The 26,179-nt window shown below is 40.9% G+C and overlaps 1 protein-coding gene across 3 annotated transcripts in view; it reads left to right on the forward strand.

The window, feature by feature from the left end:
• Positions 1–26,179, forward strand: part of PLEKHM3 (pleckstrin homology domain containing M3) — a 205,454-nt gene that overhangs the window by 148,965 nt on the left and 30,310 nt on the right. For all 3 annotated transcript variants that reach the window (XM_050752639.1, XM_050752640.1, XM_050752638.1), the window contains one exon: positions 21,848–22,005. In XM_050752639.1, the coding sequence (XP_050608596.1) occupies positions 21,848–22,005 (158 nt within the window). The remainder of the gene's footprint in view (positions 1–21,847; positions 22,006–26,179) is intronic.

A 26,179-nucleotide genomic window follows, 5' to 3' on the forward strand; every position in this document is an offset into this window, starting at 1 on the left:
GTAGAAGCAATATACATGGATATAGTTACAAAATCTTGTTCCAAATATATTTAAAAGTTTTTTTTTTCCTAACTTTTGTATCATCAAAATGTTTCCCACTTTCCTGTATACCAGAGCTTGTCATCTGAGACTAGAGATAGTTTTACTTCTTCCTTTCCACTCTGGAGTTTTTTTTGTTTCTGTTTCTTGCATGATCGCCCTGGCTAGAACTTCCAGTAAAATATTGAATAGATGTGGTGAGAGCAGACGTCGTATCTAGTTCCTGATCTTCCTAGGAAAAAAATTGAGTCTTTCACCATTAAGTGGGATGTTAACTGTGAGTTTTTCAGATATCCTGTATCAGATAAGGAAGTTCATTTCTATTCCTAGTTTGTTGAGTGTTTTTTTTTGAGGGGGGTGGGGACAGGGTCTCGCTGTGTTGCCCAGGGTGGTCTCGAACTCCTGAGCTCAAGCAATCCTCCCACCTCGGCCTCCCAGAGTGCTGGGATTACAGGCATAAGCCATCACACCTGGCCTGTTGAGTGTTTTTATCAAAGAAGGATATTAGATTTTGTCAAATGCTTTTTCTGTGTCTATTGAGATGATCTTTATTAATATGGTCTGTTACATTGTTTGATTTTCAGATGTTAAACTAACCTTGCTTTACCAGGACAAATCCCAGTTGGTCATAGTGTATAATTCTTTTTATATGCGGATGCATTTAGTTTGATAGTATTTTGCTGAGGATTTTTATATCTTTTTCCATCTTTTATGTAGTTATTTTCTCTAGTTTTTTCTTCACAATTTTTACTGAATCAGTCCATTTTAACATTTATGTAATAAAACCAGTCGCCTGGACCCATGTTAGTTGACTGCTGACTCAGATGACAGTCAGCTGCCTCACTCCAGGGCTGCTTCTCTGGTTTATATTTGCACTCTATACCTTACACATGCTCACCACCAAAATGCTGAATGCTCACTATATAAAGAAATGTTTAAACACTTTCACTGCTATCTTCTTATTCTCAAGTGAGACTAGTTCTCTTTTGCCAGTAATTTAAGGAACATATGTGAAAACCTGAGCTCACTAGCACCTTATTTCCAATTATTTGGTGGTGATTTAATGCAGTTTACCAGTTTGTGTGCTGGGGCCGCCTGGGCTATACCTTAATCTAACTGTAATGGCAGGAGCTTGAGAAGAAGAACCTCACCTTTGGACTCTGATGTTTTGATGCCTAGTCCCTGGTAGTCAGAACAAATCTAAGGCCACAGAAAAGAGCTATCTGAAATTCTTTCAGTTTTGTATTGCACCAGCCATGGTTTTGGAAAGTATAGTCACAAAACAATATTCTCATCTCATCTTCCCCTTTCAGCCACTTCTTTTAGGGGGAAGGAGACAGAACACTCAGCTGAGCACATGGTACCAAAGCCTTGCCAACCAATGGTAACGTCACAGGTGTGGAGCCTCCTAAGTTGAGAATGTGTAGTTCAGCCAGGCACAGTAGCTCATGCCTGTAATCTCAACACTTTGGGAGGCCAAGGTGGGTGGATCACTTCAGGTTAGGAGTTCAAAACCAGCCTGGGCAACGTGGTGAAACCCTGTCTCTACTAAAGTATAAAAGTTAGCTAGGCATGGTGGCAGGCACCTGTAATCCCAACTACTCAGGAGGCTGAGGCACGAGAATATCGGGAAAAAAGAAAAAATAATAAATAAAAACTATAATTACTGGCTGAGAATATGTAGTTCAGTATGACCAAGCTTATCTAGCTTGTATAACAGGTACTTAGACATAGACGTAGTCTGCCTTTTAGTCTGAATAAACAACATCATCAGTAGACAATGACTTTTACTATTTGATTACACTATAGGATTAACCAACTCCCATTGTGATAACCCAGGCCTTTTTTTTTTTTTTTTTTTTTTTTTGAGATGGAGTTTAGCTCTTGTCGCCCAGGCTGGAGTGCAGTGATGCGATCTGGGCTCACTGCAACCTCTGCCCCCCAGGTTCAAGAGATTCTCCTGTCTCAGCCTCCTAGGTAACTGCGATTACAGGCACCCATGACCATGCCCGGCTAATTTTTGTATTTTTAGTAGAGACAAGGGTTTCACCATGTTGGTGAGGCTGGTCTCGAACTCCTGACCTCAGGTGATCCACCTGCCTCGGCCTCCCAAAATGCTGTGATTACAGGCGTGAGCCACTGCATCCGGCCAACCCAGGCCTTTTATAACTGTTTTCAGAGAGAGAGAGAAGAGAAAACAAGAGAGAGCAACTCTGACCATGGTCTAAGAGCCAGGTTTCTGTCACTAAGCAATAAAGAAAAAAAGCTCAAGTAGCCCTTGCATAAGTGGGAATTTGTGGTTTCTAAAGCTGCCCATTCCCCAAACGACTAAAATATGTTACTGGCATTTGGCACTGTTTCCTATGTTTTGCTCTCCTTAAATTTCTCTTTAAAGGGGTTTGAGTTTAAAGGCAGAACCACTGAAAAATGCAATTTAATCATAGAACTGTGAAAGGCCAAGCCCAGAGTTAACCCCAGGATGCCCTGTGTTGTTTTGTTAAACCAGGACCTTGAACCAGGCTTATTCCCAAGAGGTGGTGGAAAGCCTAAGGGCAGGCAGGAGGGAGAAAACCAGCAGGCCAGACTGACCCCAGGATGGTGCCTCCAAGCAGCAAGGGCTTCCCTCCCTCACTAGGCCCAGTAGCTCCATGATTTTCACTGGAAAGAGTAGGAGAAAGGGAAGGGAAATTGAAGGAAGGGAGCCCACAGCCAAGGAGAAGAGTAAGAAGACTCAGTGGTGGACTATCCACCATACCGCAGGCTGTCACGGGACAGAACACGGAACTTCAAAGGGCCTTCTTGGCCCTAATTCCCATTTTTAAAGTTATTTTTTTCTTGATTATAAAAGTACGCTGATTACAGAGAATTTGGGAAGCACACATCGTTACTGAATAGAAAATAACACTCCAGGCAGCATGGCAGAGATTCAGACCTTACTTAGCCTTTGGTAGACCTGAGTTTGAGTCCCACCTCCTCTGCTCAGCATCCTCATCTATAAAACAGGAGTAGTAAGACCCCCGTAATGATGTGGTGAGGATTCAATGGGATCAACACCTGGCAGAGGCTAGCTGCCAGTGCTATAATCATTATGATGGCACCAAGGTTAATATTATCTAATGTTACACATCCCGCTTATTCTTTTCTGTGAATGTGTAGGTTTAAAGTATGGCTCATTCTTTATAGTACATCAGTTTTTATCTTGCCTTTTAAAAAAACTTACTAAATAATCTTCAGAAGAATTAGCTAGTTTGAATGCCTGTATAAGATTCCATTGCCATAATTAGTTTAACCTTCTCGTTTGTATTGGGTATTTAGGTTTCCAATTCTGTATTATTATATATAATACTATTATATATATATCTGTGTAAAACCATTTACCTTCTGACTAAGATAAATTCGGAAGAGGATCTACTATATTTAGAGTGTTTCTATATTCAGAACTACTATATTCTGAACCTTTTCAAAGCTCTGGAACAATTATCTGTACCCATCAACAGTGTAAGCAAGTTCTCCATATCACTAGAGCATAACCGTTGTCATTAAAAAACACAAATCTTTGGTCATTTTGGAGGTTAAAAAAAAAAGATTTCTTATGATTGTTTGACTTTGCATCTCTTTTTTATTTGTGAAGCTAAACTTTTTATATGTTTATTACTACATCAATTTTGGGTTTTGTTTTGTTTTGTTGTGTTTTGTTTTGAGACAGAGTCTCACTCTGTCGCCCAGGTTAGAGTGCGGTGGCATGATCTCACCTCACTGCAACCTTCGCCTCCTGGGTTCAAGTGATTCTTGTGCCTCAGCCTCCCCAGTAGCTGGGATTATAGGCACATGCCACCACGCCCAGCTAATTTTCGTGTTTTTAGTAGAGACGGGGTTTTGCCATGTTGGCCAGGCTGGTCTCGAACTCCTGGCCTCAAGTGATCCTCCCACCTCGGCCTCCCTAAGTGTTGAGTTTGCAGGCGTGAGCTACCATGCCCGGCCCGAATTGTTTGATTATATCTTTTGTCCATTTGGGAGCAGGCGAATTTTTTAGTTAAACAATTAACTTATTTTATAATCTTAAATACAAGTAAGATTGAGTGATGACAACCAAATGCTGCCAGAACTTGTCAGGAAGCAATTACAGAACCACTTCCTGACAAGTCGAGAGACTTGTATAGATTGTACATTAATATTCACTTTTGATATACAGAAGGAGCTGAACATGTACCAAATGTTCAAATGTTAGGGTATTTTTCTTTTACCCTGCATAATCAACAAGAATGTTAGCTATTCCAATAATAAAATGCTTTTCACGATCAATTTAAAAATTGCCCATTATGGCCTTTCTGGCAGCCCACAGAATCCACCCTCCGTTGTCCTCTTGTTTAGAGAGCTGGCTAGCTCATTCCTCAGGAATGACCCATGTCCCAGGAGCTTGGGAATCATACATCCCCCAGAGGTTCTTCTGAAGTCCATGTGGTGCTCGAGTGGCAGCAACTTCTCCATTTGCCCTCTGTGTTCGTGCCATTAGGCCATAACCCCGTCTGGTCAAAGACTTGCCATTTTGTTTGGACAAAGTCGCAATTTAAATGTTTGGATCCAGGGCTTGCAGTAGGAATGTTCCAGAAATACTTAGTTTAGCTTTTTGAATGCAAAGGTTGAATGCACTTGGAAAGGCCTAGAATAGAAATTAGGCAAGAACACTTCTTTCTTAACAAGTGATCTGTTCATAACTATGGATAGCAGTGGAGCAAGAGGAGGCAAACGGGTGACCAAAGTCACAAATGCCTTAGGAACTAGGTGACATTTGAGCCAGATGTGAAAGAGTGTGACTTGAGAGGAATTTGCATAAAGGAGAAAGGAGAAAGAACCGAGCATTAAAATCAGACAGGCCTGAGGTCAAACTCCAGTTTTGATGCATATTAGCTCTCTGACCATAAACAAGTTCTTTAATCTTTCTATGTCTCAGTTTACTTATCTGCAAGATGAGTATAATACTCATTTGGGGAAGTTACAGAGAGAATTGGAATGAAATACAGGAAGCACCCAGAACTCATACATGGTAATAGCAATAAGTGGTACTTACTATCATAATAGATTTTTCAGGGAATAGGCAGGCAACACGAATGCAGAATATGAATACGTGGTAGATAAAGACTAGAAGCAAGTGAGGAAAAAGAGGCTGTCCCTAGCTTGGGGAAGACTTTATAGGGCATGCTGAGGAGTTAAACCTCATCCTCCAGGGGCAGAAGAGGCTTCAGGGGCTTTTCATTAAAAAAAAAAAAAAACAGCTCTAGCAAGACAGTAAAGCTTAGTGCTTAGGGCTTAAGCTCTGGGAGTCCAGCTCCCTACTCTATACTTCCAAGCTGGGCAACCCTGGGCACATGACTTAAGCCTTCTAAGCCTCAGTTTTATCTCCTATAAATTGGTAATGACAAAAATATTGACCTCTTGGAACTATTGTGAATAACAGAAATAATAGTTTTGTTTGTTTGTTTTTGAGACAGAGTTTCGCTCTTGTTGCCCAGGCTGGAGTGCAGTGGCGCAGTCGTGGCTCGCCACAACCTCCACCTCCCGGGTTCAAGCGATTCTGCTGCCTCAGCGTCCCCAGTAGCTGGGATTACAGGCATGCACCACCACGCCCGGCTAATTTTGTATTTTTAGTAGAGACGGGATTTCTCCATGTTGGTCAGGCTGGTCTCAAACTCCTGAGCTCAGGTGATTCGCCTGCCTCAGCCTCCCAAAGTGCTGGGATTACAGGCGTGAGCCACTGCACCTGGCCAGAAATAATAGTATTTTTTCAATGCTCACTGTGTGCCTTCCAGTGTTCTAAGTGCTTTGCATGTATTATCATAAATGAGCATTGAATTAAAAGCCTAGGGCAAGGCTGGGTGCGGTCCCAACACTTTAGGAGGCCAAGGCAGGAGTATCACTTGATCCCATGAGTTCAAGACCAGCCTGGGCAATATAGGGAGACCTTATCTCCAAAAAATGTTTAAAAATTAGCTGAGCATGGTGGCATGTACCTGTATTCCCAGCTACTGGGGGAGCTGAAGTGGGAAGATCGTTTGAGTGCAGGAGGCAGAGATGGTTGTGGTGAGACAAGATTGTGCCACTGCACTCCAGCCTGGATGACAGAGGGAGTCCCTATCTCAAATAAATAAATAAATAAAAGCCTAGAGCAGTGACGAGCACATATCAAACAGTCAGTCGGTGCTACAGGAATGGTGGTAATTGTTGCTGATGTCATTATTAGTATTCTTTGGTCAGATCTATCTTTTAATAAGATCTTTCTGGTGATGGCATCGAGAATGATTTGGAATGGTTGCAACTAGAGGACAGGAGAGCAGATAAGACAGTGGTAGCTTCACATACATGTTTAAAAATTCATTGAGTTATGTATTTAAGATTTTTGCACTTCACCTTATATATGTTATACTTCAGTTTTTTTAATGTAATTAAAAAAAAAAAAAAGATAACCAACAAAACCTCTTCTCTCAGTTTATGTAAGCTAGTCTACAGCTGCTTGGAGTTTCAACTAGCTGAGTTCTCTTCACTTAAGAAAATGGATGGACAGTGGCCGGGCGTGGTGGCTCATGCCTGTAATCCCAGCACTTTAGGAGGCCGAGGTGGGCGGATCACCAGAGGTCGGGAGTTGGTAACTAGCCTGACCAACATGAAGAAACCCTGTCTCTACTAAAAATACAGCTACTCGGGAGGCTGAGGCAGGAGAATCACTTGAACCCGGGAGGCAGAGGTTGCGGTGAGCCAAGATCACACCATTGCACTCCAGCCTGGGCAACAAGAGTGAAACTCCGTGTCAAAAAAAAAAGAAAGAAAGAAAAAAGAAAACGGACCGTGAGGAGCGAAGTAAAATCCTTTTTCTTCAATTAGCCACATTCATGAAGGACAGGGAGCCCAAGGAAAACTGAAACCTCTACAACTCCTACAGAATTGTGCCCCAGTGGATGGTTTCCCTCTGCTAGAGCTGCTAGCAGGAGCAAATGAATCTAGATAGGCGCCAGCTCTCCCTCGCTCTGGGCTGGTGTTGCAGGGAAGCTAGCATGGGAAAGGCAGCTGATCAAGGTGGTGCAGAGAAGGACATTAGGGGCTGAGCCAGATCACAGACTGTCTGCCCTCAACCCTCAGGAAAATTGGCTGTTTCCTTTTTTAGGACTCTTTTCTATTTAGATTTTACTGAACCTCTGAACATGTCTCAGGTGGGCATGCTATTCAAAATGCTTTTCTTTTTGAAACTAGTCTTATCTTTGAATGCCCTCCTATTGCAAAACCATGGTTTTCGTTTCCTTCTTCGGGCCAAGTCTAAGGCAGGTGGGTCAGTACATTGACTTTTCCTTGGATTGACCTCAAACTAAGTGGTAAAAAATCTTCAGATTGGGTAATATACTTCCTTGGCACAATACTTTGAGTGGCATGAAATTATTGTGACCTCTGAGTAGATGAGGAAAGGAATTTAAAAATCTGATACCAATACTGTTTCTCCTCCTTTTACTGTTCATCACAAATGTGCCTGAAGGGATGGAACCAGTAAGAGTAGGTCATCTCTGTTAGGACAGGGAGGAAAAAGCCCTGGAGGAGCAAACCTGAATCTTGGCTGGAAGAGGGCATTTAAAACATGTGAGCGAATTCCTAATAGAAAACAGCAATATGCATCCTAACTGGTTACTTAAGTCCCAGGCAAGTGTTTAAAGAGATAAGATTAAGTGTCTAGAATTCAGTGTTAATCATGTAAACAAAAACCATCCTTAAATCGCCTGGTATTAGATATGGCTGTTGACACTGCATAAGTCATTCTAATTGAATGGGCTACCTTAGAAGCCTGAGAGACCCATAAGTAAGGGAACATTCTGATTAGGCAGACAAGGCTCATGGGAAGCAAACAAGCCTGATGTAGTCATGACAGATTCACTGATAGGCAATTTTCAAGTACTTTTGTGAAAATAAAGATGTTATTAGGGACACAGGTCATCTAAAACCAAAAAAATCAAGGTTTTCTACGTTTTTATAATGTTTATGTATATGCATATGCAAATTATGTTTGTTTACTTCTAAAGCCATGCTTTGTAGAGCTGTCATTGGTTTTTTTTTTTTTAACAATTTAAATATTTGTTATAAAAGTGACGATTCATATTCATTATTTAGAAATCAGCCAGGTGCAATGGCTCACACCTGTAGTCCCAGCTGCCCAGGAGGCTAAGGCAGAGGATCGCCTGAGCTTTCCAAATCAGCCCTTGTCTCCCCTACATCCCACTACAGTGGTAGCTTTTCTTCACTGTAGCCAGTCTGTGTCCTTCCAGATAATTGTACACAATTACAAATGTTACATTTTTACAATGGGATCAAACTATGCCATCTTTCTGTGCTTTGTCTTTTCCAGTTCATGTTATACTGTGGGCATTTGGGCATTTGGAAGATTTACCTATTCTTTTCCAGTTCACACATTATACACATTTAGTACACATGAAGATTTACCTCATTCTTTTTACTGGCTGCATAACAGAGTTATCTTATATCTAAAGTAACTGAGCTGTAAGCTAGGTAAGTTAAGCGAGGTAACTTAAACTTGTTTTGTTGTTGTTGTTGTTTGCTTTTTTTAAGAGACAGGGTCTCACTATGTTGCCCACCTGGCCTCAGAATCTGAGAGTCAAAGGATGCTCCCACTTCAGCCTCCTAAGTAGCTGAGACTACAAGGTACACACCACCCACACTGCCACGCCCAGCTAAGCCTAAGTTGTGTGTGTGTGTGTGTGTGTGTGTTTAAGCTGTGCCAGTCTTTCTCTTTGAGAACCTATACTGCAGTGAACACCCTCTACATTTCCCTGTACACTTGTGTGAATATCTCTATAGTGTAAATTCATTAAAGTGAGACTGCTAGGTCAAAGGGTATGCATGCTTTGCAGTTTGATAAGTATTGCCAGTTGCCTTTTGAAAAGGTAGAACCAATTTAATACTTCCATTCACTGTCTTGAGAGTGCCTGTTTTTCTGAACACACATTAATTTTCCATATTAACAATATTTTTAATCCTGGACAATCTGATAAATAACAAATAACTTCACAGTGTTGTTTTAATTTGCATTTTTTCCATGAGAAGTAAAGTTGAGCATCTTTTTAGTATCATCATTGGCCATTTGTAGTTTTTCTGAATTGCCTTTTTATTAACCTGTGTTTAAGTTATATCATTGGTCTTTTCCTTATTAATTTAAAAGACCTTTGTGTATATTAAGGAAATTGGCACTTTTTTCATATAAATAGGAATTTTTTTTTGTTTCCGTCATTTGACTTTTAAATTATATTTTATATTGAACTAATTGTTTACTTTATATATTTAGATTTATTACTCTTTTATAGCATCTAAGATTATAAAATATTTACCCCACATAAATGGGGCAAATTCTATTTTTCTAATATTCTAAATTTCTAATATTTTCCCTAATATTTTGTTATAATTTTAAAAATACTTTTATGGTTTTCTTTTTATATTTTAAGTCTTCAGTTTATCAGAAAATACAGTTTTTAAAGGCCAGGCGCAGTGGCTCATACCTGTAATCCCATCACTTTGGGAGGCCAAGGCGGGCGAATCATGAGGTCAGGAGTTCAAGACCAGCCTGGCCAATATGGTGAAACCCCATCTCTACTAAAAATGCAAAAATTAGCCGAGCATGGTAGTGTGTGCCTGTAGTCCCAGCTACTCAGGAGACTGAGGCAGAAGAATCACTTGAACCCAGGAGGCGGAGGTTGCAGTGAGCCAAGATCGTGCCACTGCACTCCAGCCTGGGCAACAGAACAAGATTACATCTGAAAAAAAAAAAGAAAGAAAGAAAGAAAAGAAAAGAAAATATAGTTTTTGTGGTTTTTTTTTTTGTTTTGAGACAGAGTTTCACTCTTGTTACCCAGGCTGGAGTGCAATGGCACAATCTCAGCTCACAGTAACCTCCGCCTCCCGGGTTCAAGCAATTCTCCTGCCTCAATCTCCCAAGTAGTTGGGATTATAGGCGTGCACCATCACACCTGGCTAATTTTGTATTTTTTATAAAGATAAGGTTTCTCCATTTTGGTCAGGCTTGTCTCGAACTCCCGACCTCAGGTGATCCGCCCACCTCGGCCTCCCAAAGTGCTGGGATTACAGGTGTGAGCCACCATGCCTGGCCTGAAAATACAGTTTTTATGAGATGAGTTAAGGATCCAGCTTATTTGTTTTCCCTGCTGCCTAACCACTTGCCCCAACATCATTTGTTAAAAAATTCATCTTCCCCACCTTTATTGTATAGCAAATTCCCATGTATTTGAATCCATATTCTGGGTGTACAGGTGCCCAGGCATACAGACACTGCAGACACAACAGATAATGTTCTAGAAATACAGGACATGTGAAATCATAATCACTACTGTGTTGTAAGTTGTGGCTTCTACTTGTGGACCTTGAAGTAAAGAGTAAAAATCCCCAACCATCTTAGACAACGATATGCAGGCTGATAAAAGCACCTATTTCAGTGTATATGCAGGGCTTGTTTTTCCTCATCAGTGAGCCAGCAATGTATTCGATCACAGCCTTCTAACCAGGGACTCACTTTAGTTTCTCATTTAATCTCAGGAATGGCTGGTCCCATAAAAGCTGTTAAGTAATAATAATGTTGAGCACTTATATTGTACTTTACATCCCAAAAGTGCTATCTAAACATTAACTAATTAAATGCATTGATGAAAGGAAGGGATTTGCAGAGGTTTTCAGGAAAACTGGTATCTGGTTGCACACCTGTGAGGGGATGATTCCTAGAAGGCCTTACTTCCCTCTTTGAATGGAGCTCAGCAGGCAGGGGAACAAAAAGCTGGTGACATTATTTCACTTTTGTTGAAAATTTCCTGGAGTATCTTCTAATTAGTCTGGTTAAACTCACCTTTTATCTAGCTCCGCAGATATTCCCTTGCAACATTCCTGGAGCTATTCAACAAGTTTCTTTTGATGTCTTCCTTGTTGTTTCATTATAAAATCATACAATCTTCAAATTGAAAGAGATCCTTATTGATCATCTAGTTTTGAATGACTGAATAGAATCACTTTATTTTGCAGATGAGGAAACTGAGGCATGGAGAAGTTAAGTGATTAACAAAAAAGGTCGTAGAGCTTCCTGGGGACATAACTGGGAATAGAAACCAAGATTTCACCCTCCCATTTAAGTTCTCAATCAGCGTCATTGAGCAATGAAACTTTCTTCCCTCTTTGTAAGCATCTGTATTCTCTATTTTTTAAACTTAAAAAAAAATTGCCACAGAACCATCAAGCCCAATTTTTTCTTTTTTAAATTATCACTATTGTTATTATCATTATTGCTTTCATCCTTCCCTACTTCTTCCCTTCTTTGTTCTCAGCCTTTTATGTCTCTCCTCACTCTTATGGTTCATTCCCCCACGTGATCAGGTAATGCTACTTCTGTTTCTCCTCTGTTTCTGAAAAGCCATATTTCTTTAGTTTCTCCCACATATGTACATACAGGGAGTTGCTTTGTTTTGCTTTTTCTTTTTCCTCAACTGTAGTTGCTTCTCGTTTTAATAAAGCTACTTCTCTAGTTTTGGCAAATAGCCTAGGGTGTTTGTTTGTTTGTTTGTTTGTGACGGAGTCTCACTCTGTTGCCCAGGCTGGAATACAATGGCGCGATCTTGGCTCACTGCAACCTCCGCCTCCCGGGTTCAAGTGATTCTCCGGCCTCAGCCTCCTGAGTAGCTGGGATTACAAGCATGCACCACCACCCCCGGCTAATTTTTTGTATTTTTAGTAGAGACGGGGTTTCGCCATGTTGGCCAGGCTGGTCTCGAACTCCTGACCTCAGGTGATCCATCCCCCTCAGCCTCCCAAAGTGCTGGGATTACAGGCATGAGCCACGGCGCCCGGCTGCCTAGGGTTTAAGTTGATGATAAGTCCATTTCTGTCACAGAATTTTGCGTTACTTTATGAGTTTCCTAGTAGTTTAGCCAATCAGATATTGTTAAAGATCATCTTCATATTCAGAAAATGGCATGAGATGTGACCATTGAGAGAATTTTTATACAAGAACTTCATAGAAGGACTAGAGGTATTATTTTTCAGTAAGCCAAAGACAGATCCAGTTCAGATCAAAATTGTGGATCTAAACCTGGACTAATTTCGTCTGCACAATCCTGCTTCTGTCCAGGGTCTCAGTATTAGAAATCTTCCATTTCTACAAGGTGGGTCAGTAGGCATCCAGTGACTTCAGAATTCCTGGGCTGAACCAAACCCTGGGGCTACACTCTGACCTCAGATACCCTCAGAAAGGCTCCTTCCTTGGAATAGTAAAGGGTGCTTAAGGAAGCGAGTCAGAAGCTGTCACTAATCAGCTGGGTGATCTTAGGTAGAGCGCATTACCTCTCTGGGCTCAATTTTCTCATATATTAAGTAAGGAAGGTGAGTTAAAAAGTCCACTTAGGACTTTTCTTCATTTACTGCTCAATGAGTCAATAATGTCAGAACTCAGGCTAAAAGGAATAGTAGAGACCTAAATCAGATTTATTTCAAACATGTAACTAATTAACTCAACAGAGAAGCAAAAATCTGCTGACCATCTATGAGAATTTTCTGGAATTGTCTCCATTTAAAATATTGTAGTTTATTTTCCTCATAAATAAAACACATGTACCTGTATCAGATCATATAACCTGTTTTGGGCTCAGAATATTTGGACCACATTCTTGTACTTACTCTTTGCAAATGCCTCATTAAGTTCCATGGAGATGTGGTTTGACTAAGCCACACCCCTTGAGGCACTTAGTGCAGAAAAACTGTCTGAAGTAGACCCCATCCCATATATTTTTCTGGATAAGAAATTTGCATTCTTGGTTTCGTCTTTGCCATTCTAGCCACTGAGAAAAATGAAATTGAAATTTTTAAAATCTCTTATTCCTTAAGACCTAGTTAGCAGGGAGCAAAATGTAATTTGATAGGAACTATGGTGGCCACTCATAAATCTACCCAATTACATTAAACCGGATTAAATTATCACATAGTTTCCCAGCTCTAAGTAGAAATTATCACCTTTGGCAGAGGATCAGATAAGAGCTAATTGGTGGCATCACAATCCACCCTCAGTAAAGTGCTTGATTAGCCAAAATTTAAGTCTTGTTAGAGCAGTCCCATAATGGATTGGGAATGGTGAGGAGCAGCTAATTAGAAAAGAGAGACTTTTATGTTTATGTACAAACATCCCAGCACCGAGCCATGATAAAGAACTCAAAGGTTAATTATGGGAAAAGTGAGTTTTAAACAACTTTTTGAAATAGGAATATCCCATATACTTTGGTGATATTTATTTATTTTGAGACGGGGTCTTGCCCTGTCACCCAGGCTGGAGTACAGTGACCCAATCATAGCTCATAGTTCACTGCAACCTCAAATTCCTGGGCTTTGTAGTGAAAGCCCACCTCAGCCTCCTAAGTAGCTTGGACTACAGGTGCATACCACTGCAATCGGCTAATTTTTTTATTTTTTACAGAGATAGGGATCTCACTTCATTGACAGGCTGGTCTGGAACTCCTGGGCTCAAGTGATCCTCCCACCTTGGCCTCCGAAAGTGCTGGGATTACAGGCATCAGCCCCTACATCCAGCTTACTTTTTATTTTCTATTTTTAAGGATTTACGAGTAAGAGGAGTAAAATTTAACATTGAATGAGGATTCAGAATAGTCTCGTGAGGTGTGTTAGGGTTTTCAAGCTTGAGCAGAATCCACAGCCTGTTTTTTCCTAACTTCCCATGAACTCATCTGGCCAAGGCCACTAGACTTCACTCTACCTACCTATTAAATGGACTGAGAAATGACACTAGAGACAAAATGCAACCTTTCAGGGTTGTCTGGCCAGGCAAATGCAACTAAATTATATGGGAAATTATTTCACAATATGTGACAATTTTGATTCTTCCATTTCGTCAAGCCAGCCTGTTCCTAGTGAGTGACAGGTGACTGTTCACCATGAATTGGGTCTTTTGGTTAGACTTTCAGAGATGGAGTTGTTTGTCAAGTGCAGTAGCCCTCTTCACCAAAGCATTCCCAACCGTTGCTCCGAATCCAGATGTTACACGATGGCTAAGGAAGCTTGTTTTGAAATGGAAGGTAAATTGACAAATCAGAGGGAAGGAATTAGCTGATGCATAAGGAAATTTGATGAGAAAGAGCTTTTTCCTTTCTTTTTTCTTGTCCAGGTTACTAGTGCTCTGTCTTCCCCCAGCCCGTAAATTTTGAATTTTGTGATGGTTCCAAGGGAGTGAAGGTAACCAACATAAAAGATTCATTTGTGCCCTTTTCCCAATCCCACAGATCTCTATTGGCTGCAGACCTTGAACATGACACTGCAATTTCCTGGTGCCACACATGAGTAATAAGCAGCTGTTTCTGAAACTGTGGTTTGGGGAAGGCAGCACTAGGTTATTTTTTAACTTAATTGTAATTTTTGATTGGTCTGCAAGAAAGTAAATCAAATAAAGTCTGTTGTCTTAGTCTGCAAGAAAGCCATAGGCCTCAAATTCCAATGCTGACCATCTTGACCAGAATAGAAGAGGGAGGCAAAATGTGTGTATCCCTGAGCTGGAAGTTCAACCAGGCAGCTTTCATGGGCTTCTTTCACACAAGAAGGGTAAGCATATTTGGCATATTTATCAGGGACTGGATGGTGGAAAGTGATATTTGACAGTTCCTTGAGTTCTAGAAGTACCTAAAATGATGGTGAAAAGAATTTATAGACAGACTGCAAAAGTGAAAAACAGCGAAATCTGGAAGAAGATATCAGCTTGTTGCTACATTTTGTCCTTGTGCTACAGGGCAATAAGGTGACCTAATTTTGTTACAAATGGAAATGTGTCTTCTTTGAATATCCAGTTAGTGTAACACCTCTGAAACAGTCATATATACACACTCCCCAAGTAAATAAATCAGACTAGTACCTTCCTTCGTACAAGACATTAAGTTTAATGGAAAACAGAAACAAACTTTCACCCTATTTTGGACATCTGCCTTTTCTCAAGGAGATAGGGCAATTTGGTATATGGAGAAAGGGAAGGGGGTTGAGCACAGGGAAGCAAGGAAATGGGGAAAGAGCTACACGTGTTTCCTTCTAATTACGCTGTCATGATTTTGTTCACCTAGACATGCACTTTGAGGGAATAAATAGAGATAACTAAACCTCATCTCAGGTCTGTTTCACTATCACTAATATACCGAATGACCACCTGGTTTAAACTAAAAACTACCGGCCTTCTAATGCTAAAGATGAAGTGTCCTTTTGACTTTTGAGGGGTTGTTATAAAGTTATATTAGCCTGTGACTAATTTAAGTATAAGTAGGAAAGGAGTAAGACACAATTTCCAGGTGTTGCTAAGATATTATCTTACATAAGTGATTCAAATCAAGTTTGAGCTGTGTTAAATGTCTTCCCCCTAGCATTTTGGCCTTGGCAAAAGTAAGTATGCTTGTACCAGCCCTGTTCTCTTATTTACAGCAATATCAAAAGAAGTGGATGTGACTGCTTTAGATTCATTTCTACTGATCCCATCCAAACAGACGAACAACTGGATGCCTTCCTTTAAAAAACTAAAAAATAAAAAAAATGACATGTGATGTCTGAAGTAGCCAAAGATGGCTTTCTAGATCAAGACAGGGTAGATCTAAGCCATGAAGCCTACATGAAATTTAAGTAAGGGTTAAGAAAAGTGAAACTCCAGATAGAGGAATGACATGGACGAAGGCACAGGAGCAAGAGCAAGCATGTTCTACGTAGGGGTAAATGTGCTCGCAACAGGAGGTACATGTTAAGAAATGCAAAATGAGTTTGAATGGCTAATATGGAATCCACTTGCATACCAGGTAAAATGTAAGCTCCAGTTTTTGTGCAGTTCACTCTACACTGAGTGTCTAGTACATAGTAACTCAATATAATTTTATGAAATGAAAGAGCAAAGAGTTTTGATTGATGATACACTAAGAATTTGCCAAGCCCAGTGGCTCACGCCTATAACCTCAGCACTTTGGGTGACCGAGGCAGGTGGATCACACAAGTTCAGGAGTTTGAGACCAGCCTGGCCAACATGGTGAAACCCCACCTCTACTAAAAATACAAAAAATTAGCTGGGCATGGTGGCTCGTGCCTGTAATCCCGGCTACTTGGGAGGTTGAGGCAGGAGAATCGCTTGAACCTGGGAGGCAGAGGTTGCAGTGAGCCTAGATCACACCATTGCCCTGCAGCCTGGGTGACAGAGCAAGACTCCATCTCAAAAATGAAGAATTCACCAAAGGTTTGAGGGAAGAGATGATACACGATGAAAGTGGTGTCTAAAACTGATTAATATGTATGCATGCTGGATCTAGGAAAAAAGACTGACATCTAGAAATAAAACTAGGAGATTATTTTATTAATCTAGAGAGGAGTGATAAAAGTCTAGGGTAAGATGGAAAAAAGAGACTTATAGTGAAGGCATTTAAAAGAAAATCAGCATGAACCTTGAACGCTTTATGCTGAGTGAAAGAAGCCAGTCATAAAAGACCACATATTATATGGTCATATTTACATGAAATCTCCAGAATAGGCAAATCTATAAAGACAGAAAGTATATATATATATTTTTTTGAGATGGAGTTTTTGCTTTTGTTGCCCAGGCTGGAGTGCAGTGGCACCATCTCAGCTCACTGCAACTTCTGCCTCCTGGGTTCAAGCAATTCTCCTGCCTTAGCCCCCCGAGTAGCTGGGATTACAGGCATGCGCCACCATGCCCTGCTAATTTTTTTGTATTTTTAGTAGAGATGGGGTTTCACCATGTTAGCCAGGCTGGTTGTGAACTCCTGACCTCAGGTGATCCGCCTGCTTCTACCTCCCAAAGTGCTGGGGTTACAGGTGTGAGCCACTGCACCCAGACAGAGAGTAAATTATTGGTTCCTTGGGCTTGCAGGGGCATGGTAAAGGGAAAGTGACTACTAATGGATATAGAGTTTTTTCAGAGGGTTAGTGGGATCCCCTAGAATCGATTGTGGTGATGTTTCACAACTCTGTGAATAAACTAAGAACCATTGAATTGTAGACTTTAAATAGGTGAATCACATGGTATGTGAATTATATCTCAGTATAGCTGTTATTTAAAGAGGGGGAAATAAATGAAATGTGGTGAATGACAGGATATACATATTTGATGGAGAAAATTAGTCATTCACTATAAACTCCATAAGTTCCAGTTTGATTCTTCCTGAAATAATAAAAATAACCACTAGTACCATTATTAATATTGTTTTAGGAGCCCTGGGTGGTGCAACAAGAACTGAAACATAAACAAGAGATATAGTACTAGAAAAAACAAAAGAATCACCTAAAAGTAATTAGCATCAATGGAAATTCAGTAATTACTGTCATATAGTAACATGCACACAAATGTCAATATATTCTAATATACCAGCAATAGCTAATGAGAAAAATATACAAAAGTTTAACCTTAAACTAAATAACAAATGTGAGTAGCTTGTACAAGGAAATAAATTTGTATTAAGCAATAATAAGTGAAGATTTAATGAAATGCAGATATGTATCACATTGTTTTAAAGGAAGACTGAATATTATACTGATATCAATCCCCAGAGCTTATTAAGGTCCCTATTTAAGAATAAATATACATTGCTGACAGTGTAAATTTGGTGAAATATTTCAAGAGCCTTCAAAATGTTCACACCCTTTCTCCAAGGAAATCTAAATAGAGAAAAAACTTTATGCACAAGATGCTCAAACTTCTCCTTTAGATCCTGGATGATAACTCTCATGTCTTCCTCAAGGTCTTTTCTTCCCAGTTTCACCAACCTTTACTCACCTGGTTTCCAGACTGTTCTCTATCCTGGTTGTTTCCCCCTAAATGGACTATAGTTTGTTAGTGCCTCTCTTTAAATGCCTCATTCAGTTTGGTTGTTTAGAGAAGAGTAAAATGAGGAAAACCAAACTCAACTGAAGTGCTACCATCACAATTTAGAAATAACCCCATCACGCATTGAAAAGTGTTTACTGGTGGTTGGGTATATGATGTGTTAGAAAGGTTGGATATACGGCTGTTTCTTAGAAAGTGTATATCATGTGTTGGTATTAGGAGCATGCCTTACTGGGGTTTATTGGAGTTAATGGTTCCTCAGAGAACATAAATAAAAGAAGGTCTATCTATGGCTTCGTAAAGGTAATGGAGAGGAAAGTAAGTTGAAAAATGGTGGGAAATGTATGGTTGACTAAAAACAGCCAGGATAATTTCTACCCCCTTTACTAAGAAAAAAACTCTACTCTTGCAAAGTAATAAATCTGATTTTTCTGTTCACCTTCTGCAGTTTAATGCAAAATTGTTATACATTGTTTTTTCAAGTGCAAAAACACAGCTATATACAAAGTGACAATTTACTTGCACCAGGAGTTACATATTAAGAAATAGAAAATGAGTTTGGATAGCTAATATATATATATATATATGTGTGTGTGTGTGTGTGTGTGTGTGTGTGTGTATATATATATAATACAACTTTGTATATAGTTGTGTTTTTGCTTCTCTGACTTATTGCCCTCCCTAGAGTTAACCAGCATTACATTTTTTTTTCTTTTTTTCTTTTTTTTTTTTTTTTGAGACAGAGTCTCACTCTGTCGCCCAGGCTGGAGTGCAGTGGCACGATCTCAACTCACTGCAAGCTCCGCCTCCCGGGTTCATGTCATTCTCCTGCCTCAGCCTCCCGAGTAGCTGAGACTACAGGCGCCCGCCACCACACCTGGCTAATTTTTTTGTATTTTTAGTAGAGACGAGGTTTCACCATGTTAGCCAGGATGGTCTCGATCTCCTGACCTTGTGATCCGCCCGCCTCGGCCTCCCAAAGTGCTGGGATTACAGGCATGAGCCACCGCGCCTGGCCCTATTTATCTTTTTTTCATAGAAAAGTTATTCTTTTATTATTTTAAGGAGGTAATACATTGCCCAATATGCCAAAGTGTAGGGAATTAGAGGAAGCAAATGGCCAGGTTTTTTTAAGAGTCTCATGCTAGCCAGGCACGGTGGCTCACGCCTGTAATCCCAGCACTTTGGGAGGCTGAGGTGGGTGGATCACCTGAGGTCAGGAGTTCAAGACCAGCCTTACCAACATGGTGAAACCCCATCTCTACTAAAAATACAAAAATTAGCCATGCATGGTGGCCAGCACCTGTAGTTCCAGCTACACGGGAGGCTTAGGCAGGAGAATTGCCTGAACCTGGGAGGTGGAGGTTGCAGTGGGCTGAGATTGTGCCACTGTACTCCAGCCTAGGTGACAGAGCAAGACTCTGTCTCAAAAAAAAAAAAAAAGCCTCATGCTGCATTTCTGAGCTCCTGTCTGCCCACAACCCACGGCTGCTTACATGAAGTCAGGGTCAGTGGACAGATGACCCAACTCGACACCCATTAACTGAGAAAGGGCTCGATCAGCAGAGGCACTGCCAGGTCCCAACACGCCAGGTGGCACCCAATAAGGCTAGTGCCTTATTGGCAGCCAGTGTGTCTAGCACTTGATTTTATTTTTGTGAACCTAGAGTGGGCAGGACGTGAATAAATCCTGAGTCATAGATTAAGGTGAAAGACTTAGTAGTGTTAATACTCTGGGTGAGAAAAGACAACACTGTCTCGGAGGAGAGTGGGCTTGGAGTCTGGTGGAAGAAAGATGGAAACCCCCAGAAGGGCCTTGGCCTGCAGGCACTGCCTTGAGGCCATCAGAGGGGTTTTCACAGTACATGATGGGGAAGGGCAAGGCAGGGTAGGCACTGGAGGGCTGCTTCATCTGGCACAGTTGAACTAGAGGTTCATTTTCCACTCATAATTGGTTTCCTAAGTCTAAGTCACCACACCTGGGGCTGAAGCAAGTCTTGCCTACGCACTAAGCATGGCCTTGGACCTCGAAGAAATGCATGACTCAGTATCCCAGTGTTGAAGGGGAGGCACTTTCAATTGAAGGAGATCTTTCTCCCTGTACCTCCAGCTCCTTTCCCTTGCAAATGACCAGGGTGGGAGGCAAGAGGGAAAGGCGCCTCCTGGTGCAGCCTCACCACAGCCTTCCAGAGAAATCATCTTCGTGGGACCTAAAGCCTAGCCTTGGCTTGGAGCAGACTTGTTTCCACCCTTGGGAGGGTACCCTGTCTGGCAATTGAATGGAACCACCATTATATTTATTTCTAAAACATGGATCATTCCATGATGTTTAAAAACCACTTCAGTTTTTATCTCCGGTATTATATATAGCTATTATGTATAGCTTCATTTTTTGCAAAAGGCATGATTACATTTTTTGTAGTCTTTTGTTTTTGTATTACCAGTCACTACTACCTACTCACCTAGACATTGTAATTTCTCTTTAGGTATGATTTATACTACATTTCCCTCAGATACTATTTTTTTCTTTTTCTTTTCTTTTTTGAGATGGGAGTTTCACTCTTGTTGCCCAGGCTGGAGTGCAATGGTATGACCTCAGCTCACTGCAACCTCCACCTCCCAGGTTCAAGTGATTCTCCTGCATCAGCCTCCTGAGTAGCTGGGATTACAGACACCTGCCACCACGCCCAGCTAATTTTTTGTATTTTTAGTAGAGACAGGGTTTTGCCATGTTGGTCAGGCTGGTCTCAAACCTCTAACCTCAGGCGATCCACCTGCCTTGGCCTCCCAAAGTGCTGGGATTACAGGTGTGAGCCACAGCACCCGGCCTCCCTCAGATATTATTTTTATGAAAAATTATAATGTAACTATATTCATTTGAAAGAAACTATTTTCAGCTATTTCCAAATTAAATGTAATCTTCAATTATTTTCTTATATCAAAACCAGCATGTATTTGTATCTGCATTAATTAGAAGTAAAGGCAGATTTTATCTAGCTGGCGTGTGAAATACTGAAGTCTTTGAAGCCCATGGGTATTAGTAAGTGAGAAATGATCAACAGAACGTGAGTTCCAAACTCAGGGATGTATGCACGCCAACAGGCGAGGCCACTGTGGAAGGCAGGCAGATGCAAGACCCTGGGGCCTGGTGGGAACAGCTGTCAGGCAGAGAGCGGATATCTCAGCATAAACAGGCAGCCCCTCGCATGGCCAGGTCCTCATCACGCTGAATCCAAGCCTAGTTGTGCTGGATCATCTGATTTTTCCAAAAATCTGGGTTTTTATGTAAAATTTCCCAATTTTTAAATTACTTCATTTTAAAAACCACCACGAGTTAAAAGAAAAAAACCCGACAGGCTGAAAATGGCCATTAGGCTGCCAAATTGCAAGCTTTTTTTGCTATACTTACCATCAGCAAAAGAAACCTATTTTTCCCCATTTACTGTATGTTCTTGGGGAAGATGGTGAAAAAACTATCCCATTAATTCATCAGAGAAAAGGTATTATTGCATTTACAACACAAACTTATGCATCCAGATTTACTCTGTATGTTTTCAGTGTACTTTAGGAAACCTACCACACTCTTCTTGTACCACACCCTCACTGTGAAGTTGGTCTATCCAAGTAGGGTTCCCCATCTGTTGGGCCTCAATTTTCTACACCACACTGCAAAGCAAGAGGAATACAAAAGAAGTTTCAGCATCTTAATTTACAACCTCCAGTGGTTTAAACCAGAAAGTTCTTTTGGAGCAGAACTACTATGTCTTTTCTTCCTCAGAGTTGCTGAGAAATTATAATTAGAGGTTTTCCTGTTGTATAAAGGAAAGGAATTCCTTTCCTTTCCTGTGTGTACAAGACTTCTGTTCTCAATAAATGTGCTTCCCTGTCCCATTTCTCTTTCTGCAGGTAATAGAGGGAAAGCTGGCTCCATTCTTGGGCAAGGTCATTAAATTTGCCACCTCACACGTGTACAGCTGCAGTCTTTGTAGCCAGAAGGGGTTCATCTGCGAAATCTGTAACAATGGAGAGATCCTCTACCCTTTTGAGGATATTTCAACAAGCAGGTACAGAATATCTTATTTCATAAAAGAACACCCGAATGTGTAATATGCCATTTTCTTTGGCCAAATCAGGCCAACTTTTAGTCAAGTACTGTATCTCTGTCTCTCACCCTGGATCAGGTTTTCCTTGTCCTTGGAGAACATGTTTCCCCCTCTGGTTTCCCATATTTATTTCCACCCCTTAACCTCGCTACCTTTATCCAGAATGAGATGACAGAGCTGCAAAGAAACATTGCCGAACTCCGCCTTATTAGGTAACAGAGAGTCTTCAGGTTCAATTTTAGAATGAAGATTGGGGAGGAAGCATCTTAATAATTTTTTAAGGGCCAAATGATAGGCAATGGGAAACTGCAGTCTCAGAGGCCCAAACTGGACCTACCACCAGGGGTGAAACTAGAGGACACTGGTGAGCAGCTACTGCCTGGCCATGTGCTTTTCTCCGCAGATGCATATACTGCAGTGGAGCGATGAAAGTTTTAGGATCCAAAGGAGAGAAAAGTGGGAGTTTATGTGGGATGATTTTTCTAACCAAAGTAATATTTGGGCATCATCACATCCATGGATTGATGGATGATTCACAAAATGATACATATTACTTTTCCTTTCATCCCAAAAGCGCAATAGAAATCTACACGGTATGTGTGTGCACTGGCTTCTTTGGGTATGAATGTCATGGCTCATTTCCCACCCTGCAGGGCTCACTTATACTGTGGTTCAGAACAGAAGGTAAGGCATGTAGCCAGGGAGAGTTGAAGCATGTAGAGTAGAGCTAAGATATTGAGAGTTGACTCAGCCCTTTTGGCCTCTCCTAAAACCTAAAGACTGTTTGTAAACATGCAGGAATTTGGGTTGGCCCACACACAGAAAAACAGACACGTAAACACATAGACATGCAGATACACAAACACACACGTACACACACACACACACATACACACAGAGGCAGAGTTCAGCCTCCCGTTTCCTGAGCAGGTACTTAGCTTATAGAGCTTATATAGCCTAGAGATTAGGTACCTTTTAAAGGAAGGAAACTCCTCACAGCCTTTTTAGGGCCAAGTGAGACACAGTGGGAAATTGCAGTCTCAGAGGAAGGCCCAAACTGGACGAACCACTAGGAGTAAAATTAGAAGACACTGGTGAACAGTAACTTAGCCCATAGCCTAGAGATTAGTTACCTCTAAAAAATGTACACCAGGCCAGGTGTGGTGGCTCACACCTGTAATCCTAGCACTTTGAGAGGCCAGGGCAGGAAGATCACTGAGGTCAGGAGTTCAACACCAGCCTGTCCAACATGGTGAAACCCCATCTCTACTGAAAATACAAAAATTAGCTGCGCATGGTGGCAGGCACCTGTAACCCCAGCTACTCAGGAGGCTGAGGCAGGAGAATCGCTTGAACCCAGGAGGCAGAGGCTATAGTGAGTTGAGATTATGCTACTGCACTCTAGCCTGGGCAACACAGCAAGACTCTGTCTAAAAAAAAAAACACAAAATGCGGCTGGGCACAATAGCTCATGTCTGTAATCCCAGCACTTTGGGAGGCTGAGGCGGGTGGATCACAAGGTCAGGAGATTGAGACCATCCTGGCTAACATGGTGAAACCCCGTCTCTACTAAAAATACAAAAAATCAGCCGGGCGTGGTGGCAGGTGCCTGTAGTCCCAGCTACTCAGGAGGCTGAGTCAGGAGAATGGCGTGAACCTGGGAGGCAGAGCTTGCAGTGAGCCAAGATCATGCCACTGCACTCCAGCCTGGGCGACAGAGCGAGACTCCGTCTCAAAAAAAATGCACACCACATAAAACTTGTACACAAATGCTCACAGCAGCAGCATTCGTAATAGCTAAAAAGTAGAAACAACTTAATTGTCTATCAACTGATGAATGGATAAACAAAATGTAGGATATCCAGACAATGGAAAATTATTCAGCTATAAAAAGAAAAAAAGTACTGATACATGCTGCAACATGTATTAACATTGAAAACATGCTAATGGAAAGAAGCCAGATACAAACCACATATTACATGATTCTATTTATATAAAATGTCCAAAATAGACAAATCCATAGAAACAGAGAATAGATTAGTGGTTGTCTAGGGCTTGGGGGAAGGAGGAAAAGGAGTTACTACTCGTGGGTATACATTTCTTTTTGGGGTGAAGAAAATGTTCTGGAATTAGATTGTGGTAATGGTTGCGTGGTCTTATGAGTACACTAAAAATTAGTGAATTGTATACTTTAAAGGGGTGAGTTTTATGGTACGTGAATTATATTGCAATAAAATATGTTTAATGGCTGGGCATGGTGACTCACACCTATAATCCCAGTGCTTTAGGAGGCGCAGGTGGGTGGATCACTAGAGGAAAAGAGTTTGAGACCAGCCTGACCAACATGGCAAAACCCCATCTCTACTAAAAATACAAAATTAGCTGGGCGTGGTGGCAAATTCCTGTAATCCCAGCTACTCAGGAGGCTGAGGCACAGGAATCACTTGAACCTGGAGGCTGAGGCTATAGTGAGTGGAGATCACGTCACTGCACTCCAGGCTGGGTAACAGCAAAACTGTCTCAAAAAAAAAAAAAAAAAAAAAAAATCATGTTTAGTAAAGAATTTCTAAATGCCTAAATGCTTCTAACTGAGTATATCCAATACACTGGGCCACAAAACAAATCTCAATTAATTTTGAGACTATACCAAGTATGTTCTCTGGCACATGGAATTAAAGATTCACAGTAGAAAAAAATACGATTAGTTAGGCATGGTGGCGCACACCTGTAATCCCAGGCACTCAGGAGGCTGAAGCAGCAGAATCACTTAAACCCAGGAGGCAAAGGTTGCAGTGAGCCAGGATCACACGACTGCACTCCAATCTGGGCAACAGAGTGAGACTTCATCTCAAAAATATATATATATACACACACACACACACACACACACACACACACATGAATATATATGAAACCCCAAAACATTTGGAAATTAGACAATATATTTCTAAGCAACTCATGGGTCAAAGAAGGATACACAAGGGAAATTTTAAAATATTTTGAAATGAATGAAAATGAAATATAAAACATATAAAAAACTGCTGAAGTAGCACTTAGAATGAAATTTATAACTATAAATACCTGTATCAGGAAAGAAGAAAGCTCTGAAATCAATATCATAAAATTTCACCTTACGAAACTAGATAAAAAAAGAGCAAACTGGCCGGGCGCGGTGGCTCAAGCCTGTAATCCCAGCACTTTAGGAGGCCGAGACGGGCGGATCACAAGGTCAGGAGATCGAGACCATCCTGGCTAACATGGCGAAACCCCGTCTCTACTAAAAACACAAAAAATTAGCCGGGCCAGGTGGCGGCGCCTGTGGTCCCAGCTACTTGGGAGGCTGAGGCAGGAGAATGGCGGGAACCCGGGAGGCGGAGCTTGCAGTGAGCTGGCCACTGCACTCCAGCCTGGGCGACAGAGCGAGACTCCGTCTCAGAAAAAAAAAAAAAAAAAGAGCAAACTAAATCCAAAGCAAGCAGAAAGAGGAAAGAATAAAGATTAAGGCAGTTATCAATGAGATAGTAAACAGAAAAATCACAAGTTCATTCTTTGAGAGATCAACAAAGTTACCAACCTTTTAGCTACCCTGATCAAGAAATTAAAAGAGAAGATACAAATTGCAAAAATCAGGAATGAAAAGAGGTACAGAAATTAAAAGAATTATAAAAGTATTATAAACAATGTTATACCAGCAAATTAGACAAATTTAGATGAAATGGACAAATGACTAGAAAGACAAATTACCAAAACTGACTCAACAAGAAGTAGAAATATCAATAGACCTAAAACAAGTAAAGAAATTGAATTAGTAATTCTGAAATCTTCCCACAGAGAGGCCAGATGGCTTCACCAGTGAATGCTACGGAATATTGAAAGGAATAATAACAAACTTTCACTCACTACTTTTATCTCCAGAATGAGATATCCAGAGTAAAATATTCAGAATGAGATACTAGAGTTGCAAAAAAAAAATTGCCTGACTCCACCATATTAGGTAACAAAGAGTGTCCAGATTCATTTTTAGAATGAAGATTAGAGAGAAAGAATCCCCAAGGATAAAGATGGGTCAGTTCTCCAAAAAAGATGTAACAATCCTTAATGTATGAATAGAGTCAAAATATGTAAGACAAAAACT

This window comes from Macaca thibetana, chromosome 12 (genome assembly GCF_024542745.1).
Source record: "Macaca thibetana thibetana isolate TM-01 chromosome 12, ASM2454274v1, whole genome shotgun sequence".
NCBI lineage: Eukaryota > Metazoa > Chordata > Mammalia > Primates > Cercopithecidae > Macaca > Macaca thibetana.